General features: G+C 65.4%; 1 protein-coding gene across 1 annotated transcript; it reads right to left on the minus strand.

The window, feature by feature from the left end:
• Positions 1-912: 912 nt before the first annotated feature.
• On the minus strand, positions 913-16785 carry COL1A1 (collagen type I alpha 1 chain). Its single transcript, XM_048319337.1, has 51 exons — positions 16575-16785; positions 14849-15043; positions 14667-14701; positions 14532-14567; positions 14356-14448; positions 14206-14274; positions 13565-13609; positions 13282-13335; positions 13017-13070; positions 12839-12892; positions 12676-12729; positions 12519-12572; positions 12377-12421; positions 12074-12127; positions 11922-11966; positions 11720-11773; positions 11365-11463; positions 11233-11277; positions 11054-11152; positions 10744-10797; positions 10545-10652; positions 10245-10298; positions 9959-10057; positions 9740-9793; positions 9561-9659; positions 9390-9443; positions 8888-8941; positions 8731-8784; positions 8570-8623; positions 8272-8316; positions 8074-8172; positions 7809-7916; positions 7358-7465; positions 7204-7257; positions 7037-7090; positions 6829-6936; positions 6684-6737; positions 6311-6364; positions 5973-6134; positions 5750-5857; positions 5547-5654; positions 5345-5398; positions 5151-5258; positions 4823-4876; positions 4586-4693; positions 4417-4470; positions 4142-4249; positions 3773-4055; positions 3054-3244; positions 2734-2976; positions 913-2656 (listed from the first exon to the last, which is right to left on the minus strand). The coding sequence occupies exons 1-51, from the start codon at positions 16654-16656 to the stop codon at positions 2510-2512; spliced, it is 4362 nt and encodes a 1453-aa protein (XP_048175294.1). The 5' UTR covers positions 16657-16785; the 3' UTR covers positions 913-2509.
• Positions 16786-17800: the final 1015 nt, after the last annotated feature.

Raw genomic sequence — 17800 nt, forward strand, 5'->3', positions numbered from 1 at the left:
ACCGCGCGGCGGCCCCCCCAACCCTCCCCCTGCTCACCTGGGTGTCCGCGGCCGGCAGGATCCCGCCCGGAGCCCCCGAACGCTCCGCGCAGCCCCGGGCATCCCGCCCCGCGCCCCCCGGACCCCTCCCCGCCCCCCAGGGGTCCCCCAGCCCAGCCCCTCCGAAGAAAGAGGCCCTTTCACAGCCCCCCCGGCCCGGGCGAGCGCCAGGTGGGGAAGAGGAAAGCGCGGGGGCCCCGCAGGAACAAGGGGAGCCATTGATGGGTCGGAGAGGGGCGGCTCTGAGGGCTCGGCCCGCGGCCCCGGGGCCGGGGGGGGGTCCCCGCGTGTCCCCCGCCACGGGGAGGGGGCACAGAGTGGGCACAGCCCCCCCCGGGCACCCGCTGGAGGCGTGGGGGGCTCGTAGTGGGGCACCCGCACACTGGACCAGCCCCTCATCTCTCTGCCGCAATTTTGGGGCGTCTCTTCATGCCCACCCCATTCCCCAGCTCTCCCTTTTGGGGGTCACCCTGAGCTGAGCCCCCGCAAAGTCCCCAGCCTGGCACCGGCTGCCCCCCAGCCCTTCCTCCCCTCGATCCCTGCTCCCCATTTGGGGAGGGGACACAGACCCCCCCCCAAATCCCTTCCACTGTGGGATCCCAGCGGCTCTACCCCCCAAACCCTCCCACTGGGGGGGCGGATCCCCCCTTCTTCCCTCCCCCTCCTCATCCCTGGATGGGGGGGCTGGGAGAGGAGGAGGAGGAGGAGGAGAGGTGGGAGGACGGGCAGGGACCGGAGCGCAGAACTCGCCGGGAGCAGAGCGGGATGAGCCGGGACGAGAGCAGGATCAGGGACGAGGAACTCCCAACATCACCCACCCAGGACCCCCCGAGCCCCCCGAGAGCGGCGCAGAGCAGCCCGAGGTTGGTTGGATCATTTCACATGCCTTTATTTCAGCAGTCAGAAAAAAAAAAATCCATTTAAAAAAAAAAAAAAAGAAGAAGAAGAAAACCCCAAAACCACTTAAAATTATTATTAATTAATTATTATTATTATACATTATACAAACTAGGTACAAGCCCCGGGAAAGGCCGGAGCACGGGCCCGGCAAAGGGAGTGGGTTCGTGCCCCTCCGTGCCCGGGGAGGATGCGGGGATGGAGGAGGGATGGAGGCGTGGATGGATGGATGGAGGGTGGGATGGATCAATGGATGGATGGATGGATGGATGGAGAAAAAGCTGCTGGAAGATGAGAGCGGAGCTGAAGTTCCACCTGCTCAATCTGGAAACTCGATTTATCCCTTTTTCCCTTGGAATTTTATGGCTCTTGCTTTGCGGGATTTGCTTGTGGGGTGATGGAGGTGGCGGGGGGAGGGGAGAGTAGCACCTTTGGAAAATTCCCGAGTGGAGCTGAGCAGCAAAAAAAAAAGGAGGGGAATAAACCATAAAATAGAGGGGAATTAAAACAGACCAAGCTGAGACCTCTTTGGAGGTTGTAGCACCAGGCGGTCCCGGGGTCAGGTGTTCCGGGGCCAAAATTAAAGAGAATATTTAAAAATAACAATTAAAAAAAAAACCAAAACCAGGATAAAAATCCTGAGGGAAAGAAACCTCCAAAGGAAAATCAAAATAAGAGAACGACAAAGAAACCGAAAAGAGGGGGAATACGAGGGGGGAAAATTAGCACCTTTGCTCTGAACCTGGCAGGAAAGTCCCGGCACGGCTGAAAAGCTCCAAACGAAGCTAAAAAACAAAAAGAACCCCAAAAATTCAGACTCAAAAAGACGATGAAGCACCCCGAGAGTGGTGAGGTAGCCATCCGGACAGGGGGGTCAGCGCAGGGCCGGAGCTGCTCCGCGGCGGGGGCTCCCCCGGTGGGCCTGGGAGTGAATTGGTTTTGCTGCCTGAATAAAAATAAAATGAACAACAAACAACAAACGAACAAAAAAAATCATAACAAAAACTAACCAGAAGGGAAGGAAATCGAGAGAACTCAAAATCAGCAATATCCAAATAAAAAATAAGGAGGAGAGGGGAGAGAAAGAGGCAGAACAAGGGGGGAAAGCAAATTATAACCAGGAGTTCAACATCTTCCTCGCAGCAAAAATTAAAATTCTAATGAGATGCAAGAAGCGAAGGGGCTGGGGGGGGCCTGGGGGTCCCAGGGGGCTCGGGGACCCTTCGGGGAGCTGAGCTTTGCCATCTCCGGGGCTGAGGAATGAGGGGGGGGCAAGCAAGCGAACCCACTTCCTGGTGATTTTGTTTGAAAAAGTCATTTATTTGTATTTTTTATTTGGTTTTTTTTTGGTTGAATGCTTTTTTTTTTGGGAGGGTTTTTGAGGTTTTTCTCTTACGGCAACACAACTGGAGTTGTTTCAGAGACGCTGGATAGAAACCGACACAAATTCAAGTCCATGTGAAATTTTCTCCTTTTTTTTTTTTGGCTGGTTTTTTTTTGTGGTTTTTTTTATTATTATTATTATTTTTATCATTATTATTACTCTCTCCTGTCACGCGTGGGGCGTCCGGGGTTACAAGAAGCAGACGGGGCCGATGTCGATGCCGAATTCCTGGTCCGGAGCGCCGACGTCCATAGGAGCCAAATCGATGATGGGCAGGCGCGAGGTCTTCGTCGTCTTGTACTCGATGACTGTCTTGCCCCAGGCGCCCGTGTGACTCTGCGGGGACACCACGGTCACCCCCCGTCCCCACGGCATGTCCCGCCTCCCCCCCGCGGCCACGGCCCGGCACCCACCGTGCAGCCGTCCTCGGTGACGCCGTAGGTGAAGCGGCTGTTGCCCTCGGCGCGGATCTCGATCTCGTTGGCGCCCTGCAGCAGCAGGGCCTTCTTTAGGTTGCCGCTGGCCTGGTCCATGTAGGCCACGCTGTTCTTGCAGTGGTAGGTGACGTTCTGGGCGGCCTCGGTGGCCATGAGGCGCAGGAAGGTCAGCTGGATGGCCACGTCGGCCGGGTTGGAGCCCTCGCCGCCGTACTCGAACTGCGGGGAAGGGACGTCGGTCACCACGCAGCCGCTCCAGCCCCGCTGTCCCCGCGCCCCTGCGGCCCCGGGCTCACCTGGAAGCCATCGCTCATGGTCTCGCCGAACCAGACGTGTTTCTTCTCCTTGGGGTTCTTGCTCAGGTACCAGTTCTTGCGGGCGATGGACGCCTGGGTCGGGTACACGCACGTCTCGCCTGTCTCCAGGTTGCAGAAGACCTTGATGGCGTCCAGGTTGCAGCCTTGGTTGGGGTCGATCCAGTACTCGCCTGAGGGAACAGGGACGGGGTCAGGGACAGGGGAAGGAGGGGGATGGAGGGGAGGGACAGCCAGAGGGATGGGAGTGAGGAATAGCCAGGAGGGATGAAGGATGAGGGTGAGGAACAGACCCAGGGGATGGAGAATGGAGGCAAGGAGCAGAGGGATGGGTGAGGGATGGGAGCTGAGAGATGAAGGATGGGAGAGACCGAGGATGAAAGAAAGAAGGAGGAAGGTGAGGAGCAGCCATGGGAGATGAGGAGGGAGGTGAGGAGGGGAAAGGAGGGAGCCGGGGGAGGAGCATGGACCAGCCACAGGAAAAGAGGAAGAATAAGAGGAGCAAACGGGAGAGGGAGGGATGGAGGATGGAGGATGGAGGATGGAGGATGGACGGGAGAGCAGACAGGAGAGACAGGACAGAGGAGGGGAGGTGAGGATGAACCTGGCGGTGGAAGAAGGACAGAGGTGAGGAGCAGTAAAGGGGACAGAGATGGAGGTGAGAGCCCCGAGGGGCCGGCGGGGACCGAGGGGACACTGACCACTCTTCCAGTCGCCGTGGCACATCTTCAGGTCACGGCAGGTGCGGGCGGGGTTCTTGCGGGTGCCCTCGGGGCTGCGGATGTTCTCGATCTGCTGGCTCAGGCTCTTGAGGGTGGTGTCCACCTCCAGGTCGCGGTCGCGCATCACGTTGGCGTCATCGGCCCGGTAGTAGCGGCCGCCGTCGTGGGCCTTCTCCTGGGGTGGCTGGGGCAGGAAGCTGAAGTCGAATCCGCCGCTGGGGGGGCCGGGAGGACCGGGAGGCCCGGGGGGGCCGGGGGGACCCTGCGGGAGGAGAGGAGGAGGATGATGATGGAGGAGCGGGCGGTGAAGGCGGGCGGCTCCGGAAGGGCGGAGGGGTCGGGACGTACGACGGGGCCGACGTCGCCGGTGCGGCCGCGGGGGCCGGGGGGGCCGATGGGGCCGGGCAGCCCGTTCAGACCGTCCTTGCCAGCAGCACCAGCGGAGCCGGGAGGACCCTGCGGGACAGGAGGAAAAGGTGAGCGTGGCCGTGCAGCCCGGACAGAGCCGTCCCCTCCAGCCCCGACCCACGTCCCCACAGGAAACACGACGGCGATGGCGACCCCCCGCCCCCCCTGCGGTGCCACGGTCGTGGCTGGATGTCACAGCTCATCCCGGGACTCACTCGGGGACCGGCGGGACCAGAAGCACCAGAAGGACCTTGTTCACCAGGAGAGCCCTGTGACAATCGAGGAGGAAGAAGAAGAAGCGACATCAGAGGTGACATCAGCGCCTCGTGCTGCCTCCAGGACGTGCGGCAGCGCCTGCGGTCACCGTCACCCCACGGGACTTACGGGAGGACCAGGTGGGCCCTGGAGACCGGAGAAGCCTCTGTGACCCTTCATGCCTCTGTCACCCTGTTCACCGGTTTCACCTTTGTCACCACGGGGACCTTGTGGACCCTGCAGGAAGAGGAGGAGGAGGAGGAGGAGGGGGAGGAAGATGAGCTGAGTGAGGTCCAGGCCAGTCACTGTCCCCACGCCTGTGGGGACACAGAGGCACCGAGGAGGACGCAGCAGAACATCACTTACAGCAGGACCACGAGCACCAGCAGGACCAGGGGGGCCAGCAGGACCTTGGGGACCCTGGGACAGGAGACAAGGGGACAGGTTAGAGCGTCCTGCACCTCCTGCTGCTGCTGGCTTGGAGCAGAACCACCCTGAGATGCTCAGGGACCCCCGAGCGGGGTGGTGGCACCCCTGGCATTGCCCTTTGCAGGGTGGTGGCCCCTGTGGCTTCCTGGAGAAGCTCCTTCCAGCAGCAAGAGCTGAGCCCGGGGCCAGACCCCAGAACGGGGCCCGTTTGGGGTGTCCCCGGCCCGGGGGGTGCCAGGGGAGCTGTGGGAAGAGCATCACTTACGGTCTCACCGCGATCTCCGTTCTTGCCAGCAGGACCGACGGGGCCGGGGGCACCGGGGGCACCGGGAGCACCAGGGGGGCCGGCGGGGCCGGTCTCACCACGATCACCCTGCGAGGAGGAGGAGGAAGAGAAGAGGTCAGTGTGGTCCAGCACTGCCCCATCACCCCTCCCGTGCCCCGTCAGAGCCCACTCACCTTGGGACCAGCAGCACCGTCACGGCCGGGGGCACCTTCAGCACCGGGAGAGCCCTAAAGGGAGCAGAGACCCCCGTTAGGGGTGGGAGGTACCGGGGGTCTCACTGAGCCCCCCACGGGCAGCCCCCATCGGTGCCCTGAGCGGGCACGTCCTCAGCATGGGGCGGTCCGTGCCCCCCCGCCCCCAAGGTCACTCACTCACCTCGCGTCCGGCTTCTCCGGGGGGTCCGGCCAGGCCGGGGGGGCCCATGGGGCCGGGGGGGCCGCGCTCGCCGGGGGAGCCGGAGGGACCTTGTTTGCCGGGTTCACCCTGCGGGGGGACACAACGGGGGGGTCAGACACCGCCGGACACCCACCTCGGGGAGGGGACGGTGTCCTCGGTTCCCGGGAGCCCCCGGTACTCACGGAGGGGCCGGGCAGCCCAGGGAAGCCTCTCTCGCCTCTCTGTCCGGGGAGACCGACGACACCGCGCTGGCCGGCGATACCTTGGGGTCCGGGGGTGCCGGGAGCGCCCTGCGGGGACGGACAGAGCCTCAGGGCGGGGGCAGCGGCGGGCGTCACCCCCGCGGCGGAGGGGACGGCGAGAGGGGGTGACCCGCAGAGGGGTCGGGGCTGGGCGGTCACTCACGATGGGGCCATCAGCGCCGGGGGCTCCCTTCTCGCCGGGGGGGCCGGGGGGGCCGGCGGGTCCCGGCTCTCCGGGGCGGCCAGCGGGGCCGGTCTCACCGCGGGGTCCTTTGCCACCTTCCTTGCCGCTGGGGCCGGGTGGGCCGGGGAGGCCGATGTTGCCCTGCGAGGGGGGGAGGCGGTGCCGTCAGGCCGGGACCCCCTCGCTGCCGGCTGAGGGGCGGCCAGCGGTGTCCCGGTGCCAAGTGGGACAGGGCTCAGCACCTGGATGGTGCCCAGCACCTCCTGTCCTGTGCCCCCAGCACCAGCCCCCCACATCTCCCCCCCAGGGGTACTCACAGAGGGGCCGGGGGGTCCAACGCGTCCAGCAGCACCAGGGAAACCAGTAGCACCCTGGAAGGGAGGAAAGCTGGAGTCAGTGGGGTTGGATCCAAAGGTCCAGGGGACAATCCCCTGGCCGGGGGGTCACACAGGGAAGCCCGGTGTCCAGGAGGAGAGTGCCCACCAGGGGGGCTGATTTTGGGGGTATAAAGGCAACCCCCCCCTTTTCCGCTCTATCTCCTGCTGGGATGAAGCCACCCCCCTCTGCTGCCATCCCCAGACGTTTTCGGGGGAGCAGAGCTAAAGAGCTAAAGCACCTTGGGGTTGTTCACATCCGTGGGGGGTCCCTGAACTCCCCCAAATGCCCCCTCCCCACAAGACAGGTACTTACAGGGGGTCCAGCGCTTCCGCGAGCACCTTTGGGACCGGGAGCACCAACAGCACCCTGTGGGGAGGAAGAGGAGGAAGAGGAGAGGGGTGAGCTGTGCTGTGGGGCTGCACCCCAGCCAGTGGAGGGGGTGAGGGGGGGCACTTACAGCAGGTCCAGGAGCACCAGTGGGGCCGGCAGGGCCGGGGGGACCGGCGTCACCCTTGGCTCCAGCATCCCCAGTTTCACCTTTAGCACCAGGCTGGCCATCAGCTCCCTGCAGGACAGGGGGACAGGGTCAGTCCGGGGGGCTCAGCAGCACCCTGGGGAGCGGGAGCGGACCCCCGAGAGGGGGGAGGCGAGGCCGTCACACTCACAGGGGGGCCAGCAAATCCAGCAGGACCGGGAGGGCCAGGCTCGCCGCGGTCACCCTGGGAAAGAGAGACGGGAGGGAATAGCGTGAGACAAGCAGGGGACAGCCACCACGGCCACCAAGGAGCGGCCACCCATGGCAGGGCCATCTCTGAGGGTAGGGAACACTTACGGGAGCACCACGAGCACCAGTGGGACCAGCAGGACCGGGGGGACCGGCTTCACCCTGGCAAAGGGGAGGAAGAACAAAAGAAGAAGGATCAGGGCTGTGGCGAGGAGGTGGCGGTGGCTGCCTGGACACGCCTGTCCCTGCGGGACGTCCCTACCTTGTCACCGGGAGCACCAGCGGGGCCGGGGGGGCCGATGGGACCGGTCAGGCCTCGGAGACCGTCCTTGCCAGGAGCGCCATCAGCACCTTTGGGACCGGGGTCACCCTGGGGGAGGGACACGAGCGTGGGTTACAAGGACAGGTCCCTTGCAGGAGCTCGCCCCTCTCTGCACTGAGACATCCCCGGCTCTTCATCCTCGCTGGGACAGGCTGGGACCATCCTCCTCCTCCTCACGAGAGCTGGGCTCTCACTGAGGGATTGTCCCCAAGGGATGGGGACAGAGGTGACACAGAGCATCCCCTCCTCGGGACGCTGCTGCCCACCAGCCTTGGCTCGGGGACACATCCAGCCCCGAGGGGATGATGAGGGGGGCACAGGGATGGTGGGGAACAGGTGACCAAGGGGGACCCCAGGGGTTTGGGGACACAAGGGGCTCGGGGACACGTACTCTGTCACCCTTGGCGCCTGGCAGGCCGGCAGCACCACGTTCTCCGGGCATACCCTGCAGACCGGGGGGCCCTTGGTTTCCAGGGGCTCCGGGAGCACCAGCATCGCCCTGGGAAAGAGGGAAAACAGGGAATAATGAGATGCCAGCACAGCAAATCCATCCCGGCCTCAGCCCCAGCCGAGGGGGTGAAGCCAAACCCAGCCACCTTCACAGCCGTGCCCCACAAGCTGGGGACAGTCCCTGACACTCCCCGGCTGGCACCTACCTTAGCACCATCGTTACCGGGAGCACCGTTAGCACCACGAGGACCTTGGGGACCGGGGGGGCCTTGGACACCGCGTTCTCCAGGGAATCCTCTCTCACCCTGGGGAGGGGAGGCAGGAGAGGGCCCGAGGCCGTCAGGGGGGTTTGGGACACTTTGGGGTGCCGAGAGTTCAGGGGGACACAGAGGGGTTCAGCTTACCCTGGCACCGGCGGGACCGGGGGCTCCGGCGTCTCCAGGGACACCCTGGGCAGGAGGGAGAGGGTGACGAGTCAGAGGGGAACGGGTGGCACTGGGGACACTGGGGACACTGGGGACAGGCAGAGGGGTCCCCGGGGCGCCCCCTGGGATCCCTCATTCCCTGGGTAGGGCTGGGATTCCCACTGCTCCCCCACTGCATGGAGGACATCACATGGAGGGACCCCACCAGCAGCCCTTGATGTGACCCGGAGAGGGGCGACGGGGAGGGGATAGGAGGGTCCCCAGTGCCCACACTCACCTGCTCACCAGGCTTGCCAGCCTCGCCAGGGGGGCCAGCAGGGCCGGGCAGACCCTGGGGAGGAAGAAGAGGAGCCATGAGCCACCACGGAGGGGACGAGGGAAATGTCACCCGTACCCTGGGGGCTTTGTCCCCCTGCTGGGGAAGGGGACACCCCTCACCTGGAAGCCAGGAGCACCAGCGGGACCTTGTTCACCTCTTTCTCCAGCGGGACCCTGGGGAACACAGGACAAGCATGGAGGGGGGCAGGTGGCTCCCGAGCCCCTTGTCCGGTGGCCGGGCGCGGCCGTGGGTGGCCGCGGGCTGGGGGATACTCACGGCGGGGCCGGGGGGACCTTGGGCACCGGTTTCACCGTCTTTGCCAGCAGCGCCCTGGGGAGGAGGGAGAGGAGGGTGCTCAGAGCGGCCCCCGCACGGCTCTGTGTCCCCCCCCCCCAGGCTGGGCGTGGGCCTGGACACGGCCACGGGATCCTTCGAAGGCCGGGAGACACCGCGGCGAGCTGCCCGCGGGCCACGTCACCCCGCTGTCCCCGCTCCAACACCGCCGGTAGCCACCGGGACGGGATCCCGAACACCTCATCCCGCTGCGGCCTCGGGCCTGGAGCCTTCCCTGCTCCGCTCGGCCACCTCACACCCCATTCACACCCCGTCCCGGCTGCCCCGTGCCAGGGTGTCCCTCCCCGCCACCCCATGCCCTGGGTGATGCTCCCTGCCACCCTCCCTGTCACCCCGCACCACGGTGACCCTCTCTGTCACCTCACACCGGGGTCACCCTCCCTGTCACCTCCCCCGCCCTGTCTGTGCCCCACCCCACACTCACCACGGCGCCGGGGGGACCGGGAGCTCCTCTCTCGCCAGGTTTGCCGGGTTCGCCCTAAAAGCAGATCGGGATGAGCCCCGTGACGACACCGGGGAGGGGGGACAGGTCCCCTGAGCTCCCGGCTGGTGGCGGTGGCGGCGGGCGGGGTCCCTCAGGGACGGTGGCACTCACCGCAGCGCCTTTGGGGCCAGGGAATCCCATCACGCCGGCCTGGCCTCTGGCTCCGGGGGGGCCGGGGGGGCCGGGGCGTCCGTCTTGACCAGCGGGACCCTGTCGGGGGGAGCCAGCGCCCCGTTAGCTGGGCTCGTGGCGAGCCAGGGGAGGAGGGGACATCAGCGGGGACAACTTACAGGGGGGCCGGTCTTGCCGTCGGGACCGGGGCTCCCGGGGCTTCCAGTCAGACCCTGCGAGGCAGCGGGAGGGGGGCGTCAGGAGCTCAGGAATCCCAGGGGATGCTCCAGAGAACGGGAGCATCCTGGAAAGCGGCTCCTCCGTCGGCACAGAGAGCAGGACAGCCCAGTGCCCGTGCCGACATGGCTCCATGTCACCGTGTCACCGCGCCCGCTCACCTTGGCACCGGGGAGTCCGGGTTCCCCGGGGCGTCCAGCTTCACCAGGAGATCCTTTGGGGCCAACAGGGCCGGGGGAGCCGCGCTCGCCGGGGGGACCCTGGGAAGAGGGGACAGGGGTGACCCAGCTGCAGGACAGCAGCCGGGGACCGGGACAGAGCCGTGTCACCGCAGGTGGCAGCGACACGGAGACGCTGTGGCCACTGCGTGGGCACAGGTGACAATGCCCAGAGTCCCCACGGCCCCCCTGACGCGACTTTGTCCCGCAGATGGACACGGGCACCCACCTTGGGACCAGCGATGCCATCACCACCAGGGAAACCGCGGCTGCCGGGAGCACCCTGCGGGGGACACGACAGGGTCAGTGTGGGGACACGGGGGGACCTTGGGGGGCCTGGGGGTGCAGGGGAGGGAGGTGCCAGAGTGGGACATGGCCACCAGTGGGAGCAGCCTGAAGGGGCTGGGGATGTCACCACGGTGTCCCCAAGCTCACGCAGGGTTCGGCCGCTGGACACGGGGAGATGGGAAGAGGACGGGGATGGGGACAGGGGCATGGCGGGGGTGGGGACAGGGACGCTGCTACTCACACGTTCGCCAGCGGGGCCGGGCAGCCCAGCGGGGCCGGGCTCACCACGGGCTCCTCTCTTGCCTTCCTCGCCAGCGGGACCGGGGGGGCCTTGGACACCAGCGGGACCCTGGAGAAGGAGGCGAAGGGATGAGGACCCCCAGGGGGGGCCGGAGCCAGGAGGGGCCGCGCCCCCAGGGACACCTTGGGGGGTCACTCACGGGTTCGCCTTTGGCACCGGTGTCACCCTTGTTGCCTGGAGCACCGGGCTCACCCTGGAGGGGAGAGAAGAGGGAAAAGGTTTAACACCGGATTGAAGAGCAGAGGGACCCCCGAGTCACGTCCTGATGAACCCTCAGAGGGACAAGGGCCCCGCATCTGCCACCGCCAGCACCGCCCTGCCCTGGCAGGGCTGAAGGGACCATGGGACACCTCAGGAGGCACCTCCAGGTGCTCCAGGAGGAGCTCCAGGAACTTCCTGGAGCAGACGAGAGGACCCAAGCCCGGGAAGAGGAGCCCAGGGATACTCACGGTGTTGCCCTTGGGGCCGGGGGCACCGCTGGGACCCTGGGGTCCGGAGGGACCGCGGGCACCGGGGAAGCCGGGAGCGCCAGCAATGCCAGGAGCGCCCTGCAAGAGGCACAGGAGGCCGTGAGGAAGCAGCACAGCTCCTCCTGCCCCAGCCGGGGGGGGACACGAGGGACACTCACGGTCGCGCCCTTGGCACCAGGTTGGCCGTCAGCACCGGGGTTGCCCTGCGGAGAGAAGGAAGAAGAGGAGGGTCACGGCGGGGCTGGCAGGACGCGAGGCCAAAGGACAGGGAGCCCTCGGATGTCACTTACAGCTGGACCGGCAGCGCCAGCAGGGCCGGGGGGACCGGGCTCACCGCGGGCACCCTGAGGACCTTCGCTGCCACGAGCTCCCTGGGGACCGGTCTCACCCTGGGGAGGAAGAGGAGGAGGAGGAAGAGCCGTGAGCACCAGGGGCGATTCCTTCTGCAGCTCCTTCCCGTGCAGGCACAGCCGGGAGAGGTGCCCGGCACACGGCTGGCGATGTCCCCACGTGTCCCCCTGCCCCAGACAGTGCCAGTCCACGGCACTTCGGCCTCGGAGCCCCTTCCCTGCCAAGTCCTCCCCCACCCCACGCTCCCAGCGCCCCCCAGTCCCTCCCAGCCCAGCAGAGTCCGGCAGGCCCTACCTTAGCACCAGCGGCACCGGGGAAGCCGGGGGGACCAGCGGGACCAGTGGGACCCTAAATGGGAGAGAGGGCGTGAGTCAGAGGGGGGATCCCACCCCACACCTGGCGCGGGTGGGATCCCCAGGCGGCAGAGCCCTGGCTCCCGGCCAGGATTCCCCATCCAGGAAGCTGCAGGAGGGTGGACGGGGTCGGGGGTACTTACGGGGGGACCGGCAGCACCGGGAGCACCGTCATTGCCACGAGCACCCTGGGGGAGAGGGGACACCGTGAGTGACGCCCACGGGTGGGACAGGTGACCCCCAGCCCCCTGTGCCCCAGGCAGGGGTCTCAGCCCTGCCCATCCCAAATACTCACAGCGGGGCCAGATGGGCCAGGACGGCCTCTCTCGCCGGGAAGACCACGAGGACCCTGGGGAGGGGACAGGACACGTTTAGGACACGTTTGGGTCACCTGGATGGACACTTCCCGCTTTCTGAGCCTCCTCCCATCCCTGTGCCCCCCCTGCTGCTGCCCACGGTGACGTTTCCAAGGGGTTGAACCCCTCCCGCCCCACTCCCTCGTGGATCCCTGAGGAGGAGCTGGATCCCCATCAGGTGTCACCCCCATCCCTGTCCCGTCTTGCCCAGAACCCCCCACCCCCCCGGGTCCAGCACTCACCATCTGCCCAGGAGCTCCATTCTCTCCAGGGCTGCCGGGCTCTCCCTGAGGAGGAAGGACACCATGAGGGACCTGCTCCTTGGGGAGGAGGGGACAGCAGGGACATTGCCAGGACAGGGGTGACACTGCCACCACTCCTCACCTTGGGGCCAGCAGGTCCAGGCTCACCCTTGGCACCATCCAGACCACTGAAACCCTGGGGGGCAGGAGGGAGAAGAGGTGGGGGGTCAGGAGGGGACCCTTGGTGAGGTCAGGGGTCCCCCGCCCCTGAATGTCCCCAGCACGGGGGGGGGACTCACTCTGTGTCCCTTCATGCCTGGCAGGCCGGCGGTTCCGGGGAGACCTCGAGCACCCTGGGGGAAATGAGAGGTGGTGATGGAGGCGCTGGGGGGGCTGTTCCCATGCCACAGCACCCTGTCCCCAAGGGGGGGACAGCTGGGGGAGTCTCCTCGTGTGTCTTACCTGGGGGCCGGGGGGACCCCGCTCTCCGGGGCGGCCGGGCTTGCCAGCTTCACCCTGAGGACAAGGACACCGCGTTGGTGGCACGTCCCCAAGCCAGGCAGCTCCTGCTCGCCTGGGGGGGCTGGCAGGGCCACCAGACCCCAAACTGGGGAGGGGACCCCATGGACAGGCCACTTACATCATCTCCGTTCTTGCCAGGGGGGCCAGCGGGACCTCGGGGACCCATGGGACCCTAGGAGAGAGGGAGGGTAGGGATGAGGGTGCTGGGGGTGACAACTGCCCCCTGTCACCCTGCCACCCGCCCTAGGCAGTGCCAGGCCCTGCCAGCCCCACTCCCATGGATCCCAGAGCATGGACAGTGTGGCCACAGCCAGATCTGGGAACAGCAGCACTGTCCCCAACCCCAGGGGACACCAGCTGGAGCAGCAGGTGACAGCACTCACAGAAGCACCGGGCTCTCCGGGTTCACCAGGGGGGCCTTGGAAACCTTGAGGACCCTGTGGGGAAAAAATAAAGAGAAAAAAATGGGTCAGAAAGTGTGAAGTTTGGGTCTGGATCCCCCAGTGGCAGTGGCGGTGTCCTTGTAGCAACAGGATGTTGTCCCCACGTGCTTCTGTAGCTGGCAGGAAGGGTGGGACATCCCCCGACCTGTCCCACCACCACCCAGAGGGGCCCTGGGGGTTGTTTGTCCCCAAACCCAAGTGGACAGGAAGAGGTGACACTCACAGGAGCACCGGGAGGGCCGGGGAGACCACGGGGACCAGCTGGGCCCTGGGGAGAACAGAAAGAGAAGAGGAGTCAGTGCCTTGTCACCTTGTCCCTGTCCCTGTCCCCATCACCACCCCACTGATGGATCCACTGGGCCCTGTTGCCACCTCACCCCCAGGCCACTGCTGTCCTCACTTCCACCCCATCACTGTCCCAAAACCACCTCCTCCCTGTCCCCATCACCCCCTTTCCTTGTCCTCATCACCAACCACTCCCTGTCATCACTGCCACCCCATTCCTGCCCCTACTGCCATGTCCCCATTGCCCCTATTGCATTGTCCCTATTGCCTGTCCCCATTGCCACCCCAACACCACGTCCCCATCCCTGTTCCCACCTCCACCCATCCCTTGTCCCCATTGCTACCCCATCCCTGTCCCTATCCCCACTCATTCCCTGTCCCCATCCCTGTCCCCATCCCTTTCCCCTCCAGGCCCAGCATCCTCCCCGTCCCTGCCATGTCCTGGTGCCCAGTGACATCACCGGCACAGGGAGGGCTCCTGTCTCCTTGCCCAGCTTCACCCCCACCCACCCCCTGCATCCCTCTTGTCCTCCCATGTCCCCCCGTGTCCCCTGGTGTCCCCCATGTCCCCGGGCTCACCATGGGCCCGGGCACAGCCATGCCTCCGGCCTTCTCGTCGTAGCCGTAGGACATTTGGGGCGCGAAGTTCTGCGGGAGAGGGAGAGCAGGGGGTGAGCGGGGCACGGGACCCCCGGGGAGCTGCGCCACCAGGGACCCCCCCACACTCACTCCGCCGAGGCCTGGGGGACCGGGAGGGCCGGGGGGTCCTGGGAGTCCGGGCTGTCCTGGGATTCCATCTCTGCCAGGGGGGCCGGGGAGTCCCTGCGGAGAGAAGAGGGAGTGAGCTCCAGTGGGGTGAGGGGGTCCCTGCAGAGTGGGGGGCTCTGGGGGCAGGAAACACCCACCCTGTCTCCTTTGGGGCCGGTGTCTCCTTTAGGACCCTGTGGGGCAGAGACAGAACAGGTTAGAAAAGGGGGGCTCCAAATATGGGGGCGGGGCTGGTGTGAAATTTGGGGGGCTGCGTTTTGGGGAGCCCTTACCTCTACTCCAGCACTCTCTGGGTAGGCAGGGGAGGCTGTGGGGGGAAAAAGGGGGTTCAGAGCAGCGCAGCATCACCTATCCCACACCCATCCCACAGCCCAGACACCCGTGGGGGGGAGGGAACACTGGGCCCGCCGGTCCCCGGGGGCGCTGGGACATCGCTGGGGGGGTGTCGCGGTACCGTCGGTGTCGGGACAGATGGGGCAGCACTCTCCGAAGGGGATCTCGGCGTTGGGGCAGTCGGAGGTGTCCTCGCAGATCACCTCGTCGCACAGGATGTTGCCGCTGTCGCAGACGCAGATCTGGCACGGTTCTGGTTTCCACACGTCCTTGTCGTTGTACGTGAGCCCATCCTGGATGCAGCTCCCGGTTTGGACTGGGACGGGGCGGGAGCGGCGTCAGGAGGGGCGGAACGGAGCCTGCCCGGCTCTCCCCCCTCCCCTCAGCCCCCTCCCCGCTCCCGCGGCGCTTCTCCCTTCATCTGGTTCTCATCAGCCCAGCGCGGTGACACGGGAAAAGCTCCACAATAAACTCTTCCCACATACGCTGGAATTTAAACAAAAAATCCCTCCAGCCACTCGCTCCGTGCGGTTGGGGCCAAGGCAAACAGCCCCCAGGGCAGGGGGGTCCCCGTCACCCGTGGGGGGCGCGACAGGGACGGGGCGGGGTGGGCTGGGGTGGGATGGGTGGGATGGGACGGGGCGGGCTGGCCCCAAAGTCTGGGCTGAAATTAGATCCAGGCGGCTGCGGGATGCGGCTGGATCGGGCCAGATGGGATCGGGGAACGGGAGGCCAGAGAGTGGAGGCGGGCGGGGGCTGCGTGGGGAGGGGAGCGCAGGGCGAGCAGCCAGGCCCGGGGGTGGCCCCACGGTGGGGAAGGGTCCTGGGGTGGGGAGGGGGCGAGGGGCTGCACCAGCTCGTGGAAACCCCACACCAAAAAAAAAAAAAAAATGCAAAGAGATAAAAAAGGAAAAGGGGGTAAAAAAGGCAAAGAAAAAGGAAAAAAAAGAAAAAAAGACGTAAAAAAAAAAAAAAAGAGCAACTGGAAAATGTAAAATTCTTCTGGAAAAAGAAAATGCAAAATGCAGAATGGGAAATGCAGGACGGAGAACGGGAAATGGAGAAGGGGAAATGCGGGATGGGCATTGTCAGTGCAAAATGCATAATAATAATAACAATAATCATAACAACAATAATAATATTCATAATTTTTTTTTAAGCACCAAAGAAGTTCCCCAAAAAAAGGACAAAATTGGGCAAAAAGCGATGGGCGCCGGGCCCAGGGTCCCCCCGTGTCCCCTGGCGCAGGTGGCAGCGGGGCACGGGGGCTGTGGCGTGGGGGGTGACCCCGGCCGTGCCCCCGGCCCGCGCCGCTGGCAGCCCCCGCTCCCCCGGCTGCCGAAACATTTTGCTTATGAATCATCCGAGACTTTTCTAATTCTTTCCTGATGGCTTTCGCAGATCCCGGGGCTGGGCCCCCCCCTCTCCCTCCTCTCCCCCCTCTCCTCTCTCCCGCGCTCTTTCCCCCCTTTCCTTTCCCTTCCCGGCCTCCTCCTCCTCCTCCCCTCCGTCCCGGCTCCCTCCTTCCCCGCCGGATCCTCTCCACCCTTCCTTCCATCCCCGCTCTTGGCAGGGCGCCCCGACTCCTCACCCCCACAGCTCCCCTAAACCCCTTTTCCCCCAACCCCAAATCCCCCGAACCCTCTTCTCTTTTCTTTTTGAATTTTCCCCTCATTTCCCTGCTTTCCCCCTAATTCCCCTTCTCCGCTCCGCACGCCCACCCCGAGTTCCTCCTTGCCCACCCCAGGGCAGCCGGACCGGGCGTTGCCGGTGCCGCCGGACCCCGTCCCACCCCGTTCCCCGCGTCCCACCGGGGTGAGGAGCATCACCCAGCGCCCACTACTCACTGTCTTCCTCTCCTTGCCCGCGGGTGAGTAGGACAGTCGCTGCTATCAACAGCAGTGACCGAGAATCCACAAAGCTGAACATGTCTAAATATTAGACATGTAGACTCTTTGGGGTCTCTTTTGTTCTTAGCTTGGGGTCATACGGGGCCGATCCAACCCTGGAGCTCCAAATCCAGACCCCAGCAGAAACTTCCTACTGCCCTTTGCCCACTTCTCCGCCGGCCCTTTTATACGATGCTCCGCCGGCGAGAGGTGGGACCCGGCGCGAGCAGCGGATTTTGGACGGCCCCCTCGGCCAATCAGAGGCACCCAGCGAGTCGGGGGGCACCCCCTGCCCCCCCCGGGCCGTGTGTCCGTGCACACGCAAACACAGGCGAGCACACGCACACACAGCCGAGCACACGCGTGTGCTCCGCAGCGGGGCAGGGGCCGGGATGGCCGGGCCGGGGGTTACGGGGGGTTTGGGGTGCGGGTTTTGGCGGGGGTTGTGATTTTTGGGGGGTTTTCCACACTCGGAGGTTCGGCAGGGCTGGGTGGGTGGGGGCAGACGATGTGGCATGTGGCGTTTTGGGGACCTCGGTGCCACGCGACGCCAGGAGCTGCAGCAAGGCCCTGGAATCCGCCCCCCCCCCCCCCCCAAACAGCCACCCTGCATCTGGGGCACCCCAAAAACCCGCCCACGGCTCCCCACGGGAACCCTCCTCCAGCGGACCAAACCCCAGCACGGTGCAGGGCCAAGGCCACCCGTCCCCAGAGCATCCCTTGGACAGTCCCCAAGAGCATCCCCTGAGGGACCCCAACCCTGCAGCCCCTCCAAGAACCACAGACACCCCAAACCCCTCCCCCAAACCCACTCACTTCATGGTTTTAGCCCTTTCTTTCCCTCTTTTCCCTTCCTTTCCCTCGCTGCTCTCGCTCCCCTCGCTCCCCCCCTGGCACGGCTCCATGGCCGTTTCCACATTTGAAGGAGCCACGTTGGTTGGAAAAAGCAAAAGCTCCTGGACAATGATCCACAACCTACCGTGCAATTTGGGGAGGGTGTAATTACAGCCAAAAAAATCCACGTCTGTACCAGGGCCGGGAGCTCGGGAGCGGAGCGGGGAGGGACACGGCCAATGTGGCACCCGCGGGAGGGGGAACTCCCGCTTTCCAGGGGGGCTTTTTAGGGAATGGGGTGGGAAATGGGGCTGGGGGGGAGAGAAAAGGTGGGTTCAGCCCTTGTGCCC

The sequence above is a fragment of the Corvus hawaiiensis genome, chromosome 1, assembly GCF_020740725.1.
Source record: "Corvus hawaiiensis isolate bCorHaw1 chromosome 1, bCorHaw1.pri.cur, whole genome shotgun sequence".
NCBI classification, from domain to species: domain Eukaryota; kingdom Metazoa; phylum Chordata; class Aves; order Passeriformes; family Corvidae; genus Corvus; species Corvus hawaiiensis.

Excerpts from the sequence above, each read along its gene's own strand:
- COL1A1 (XM_048319337.1), bottom strand. The coding sequence starts at position 16,656 with ATGTTCAGCTTTGTGGATTCTCGGTCACTGCTGTTGATAGCAGCGACT. Across the intron at positions 14,568-14,666 it reads CAGAGAGTGCTGGAGTAGAG|GGTCCTAAAGGAGACACCGG; the intron begins GTAAGGGCTCCC and ends TCTGCCCCACAG. Across the intron at positions 3,245-3,772 it reads CCACGGCGACTGGAAGAGTG|GCGAGTACTGGATCGACCCC; the intron begins GTCAGTGTCCCC and ends CTGTTCCCTCAG.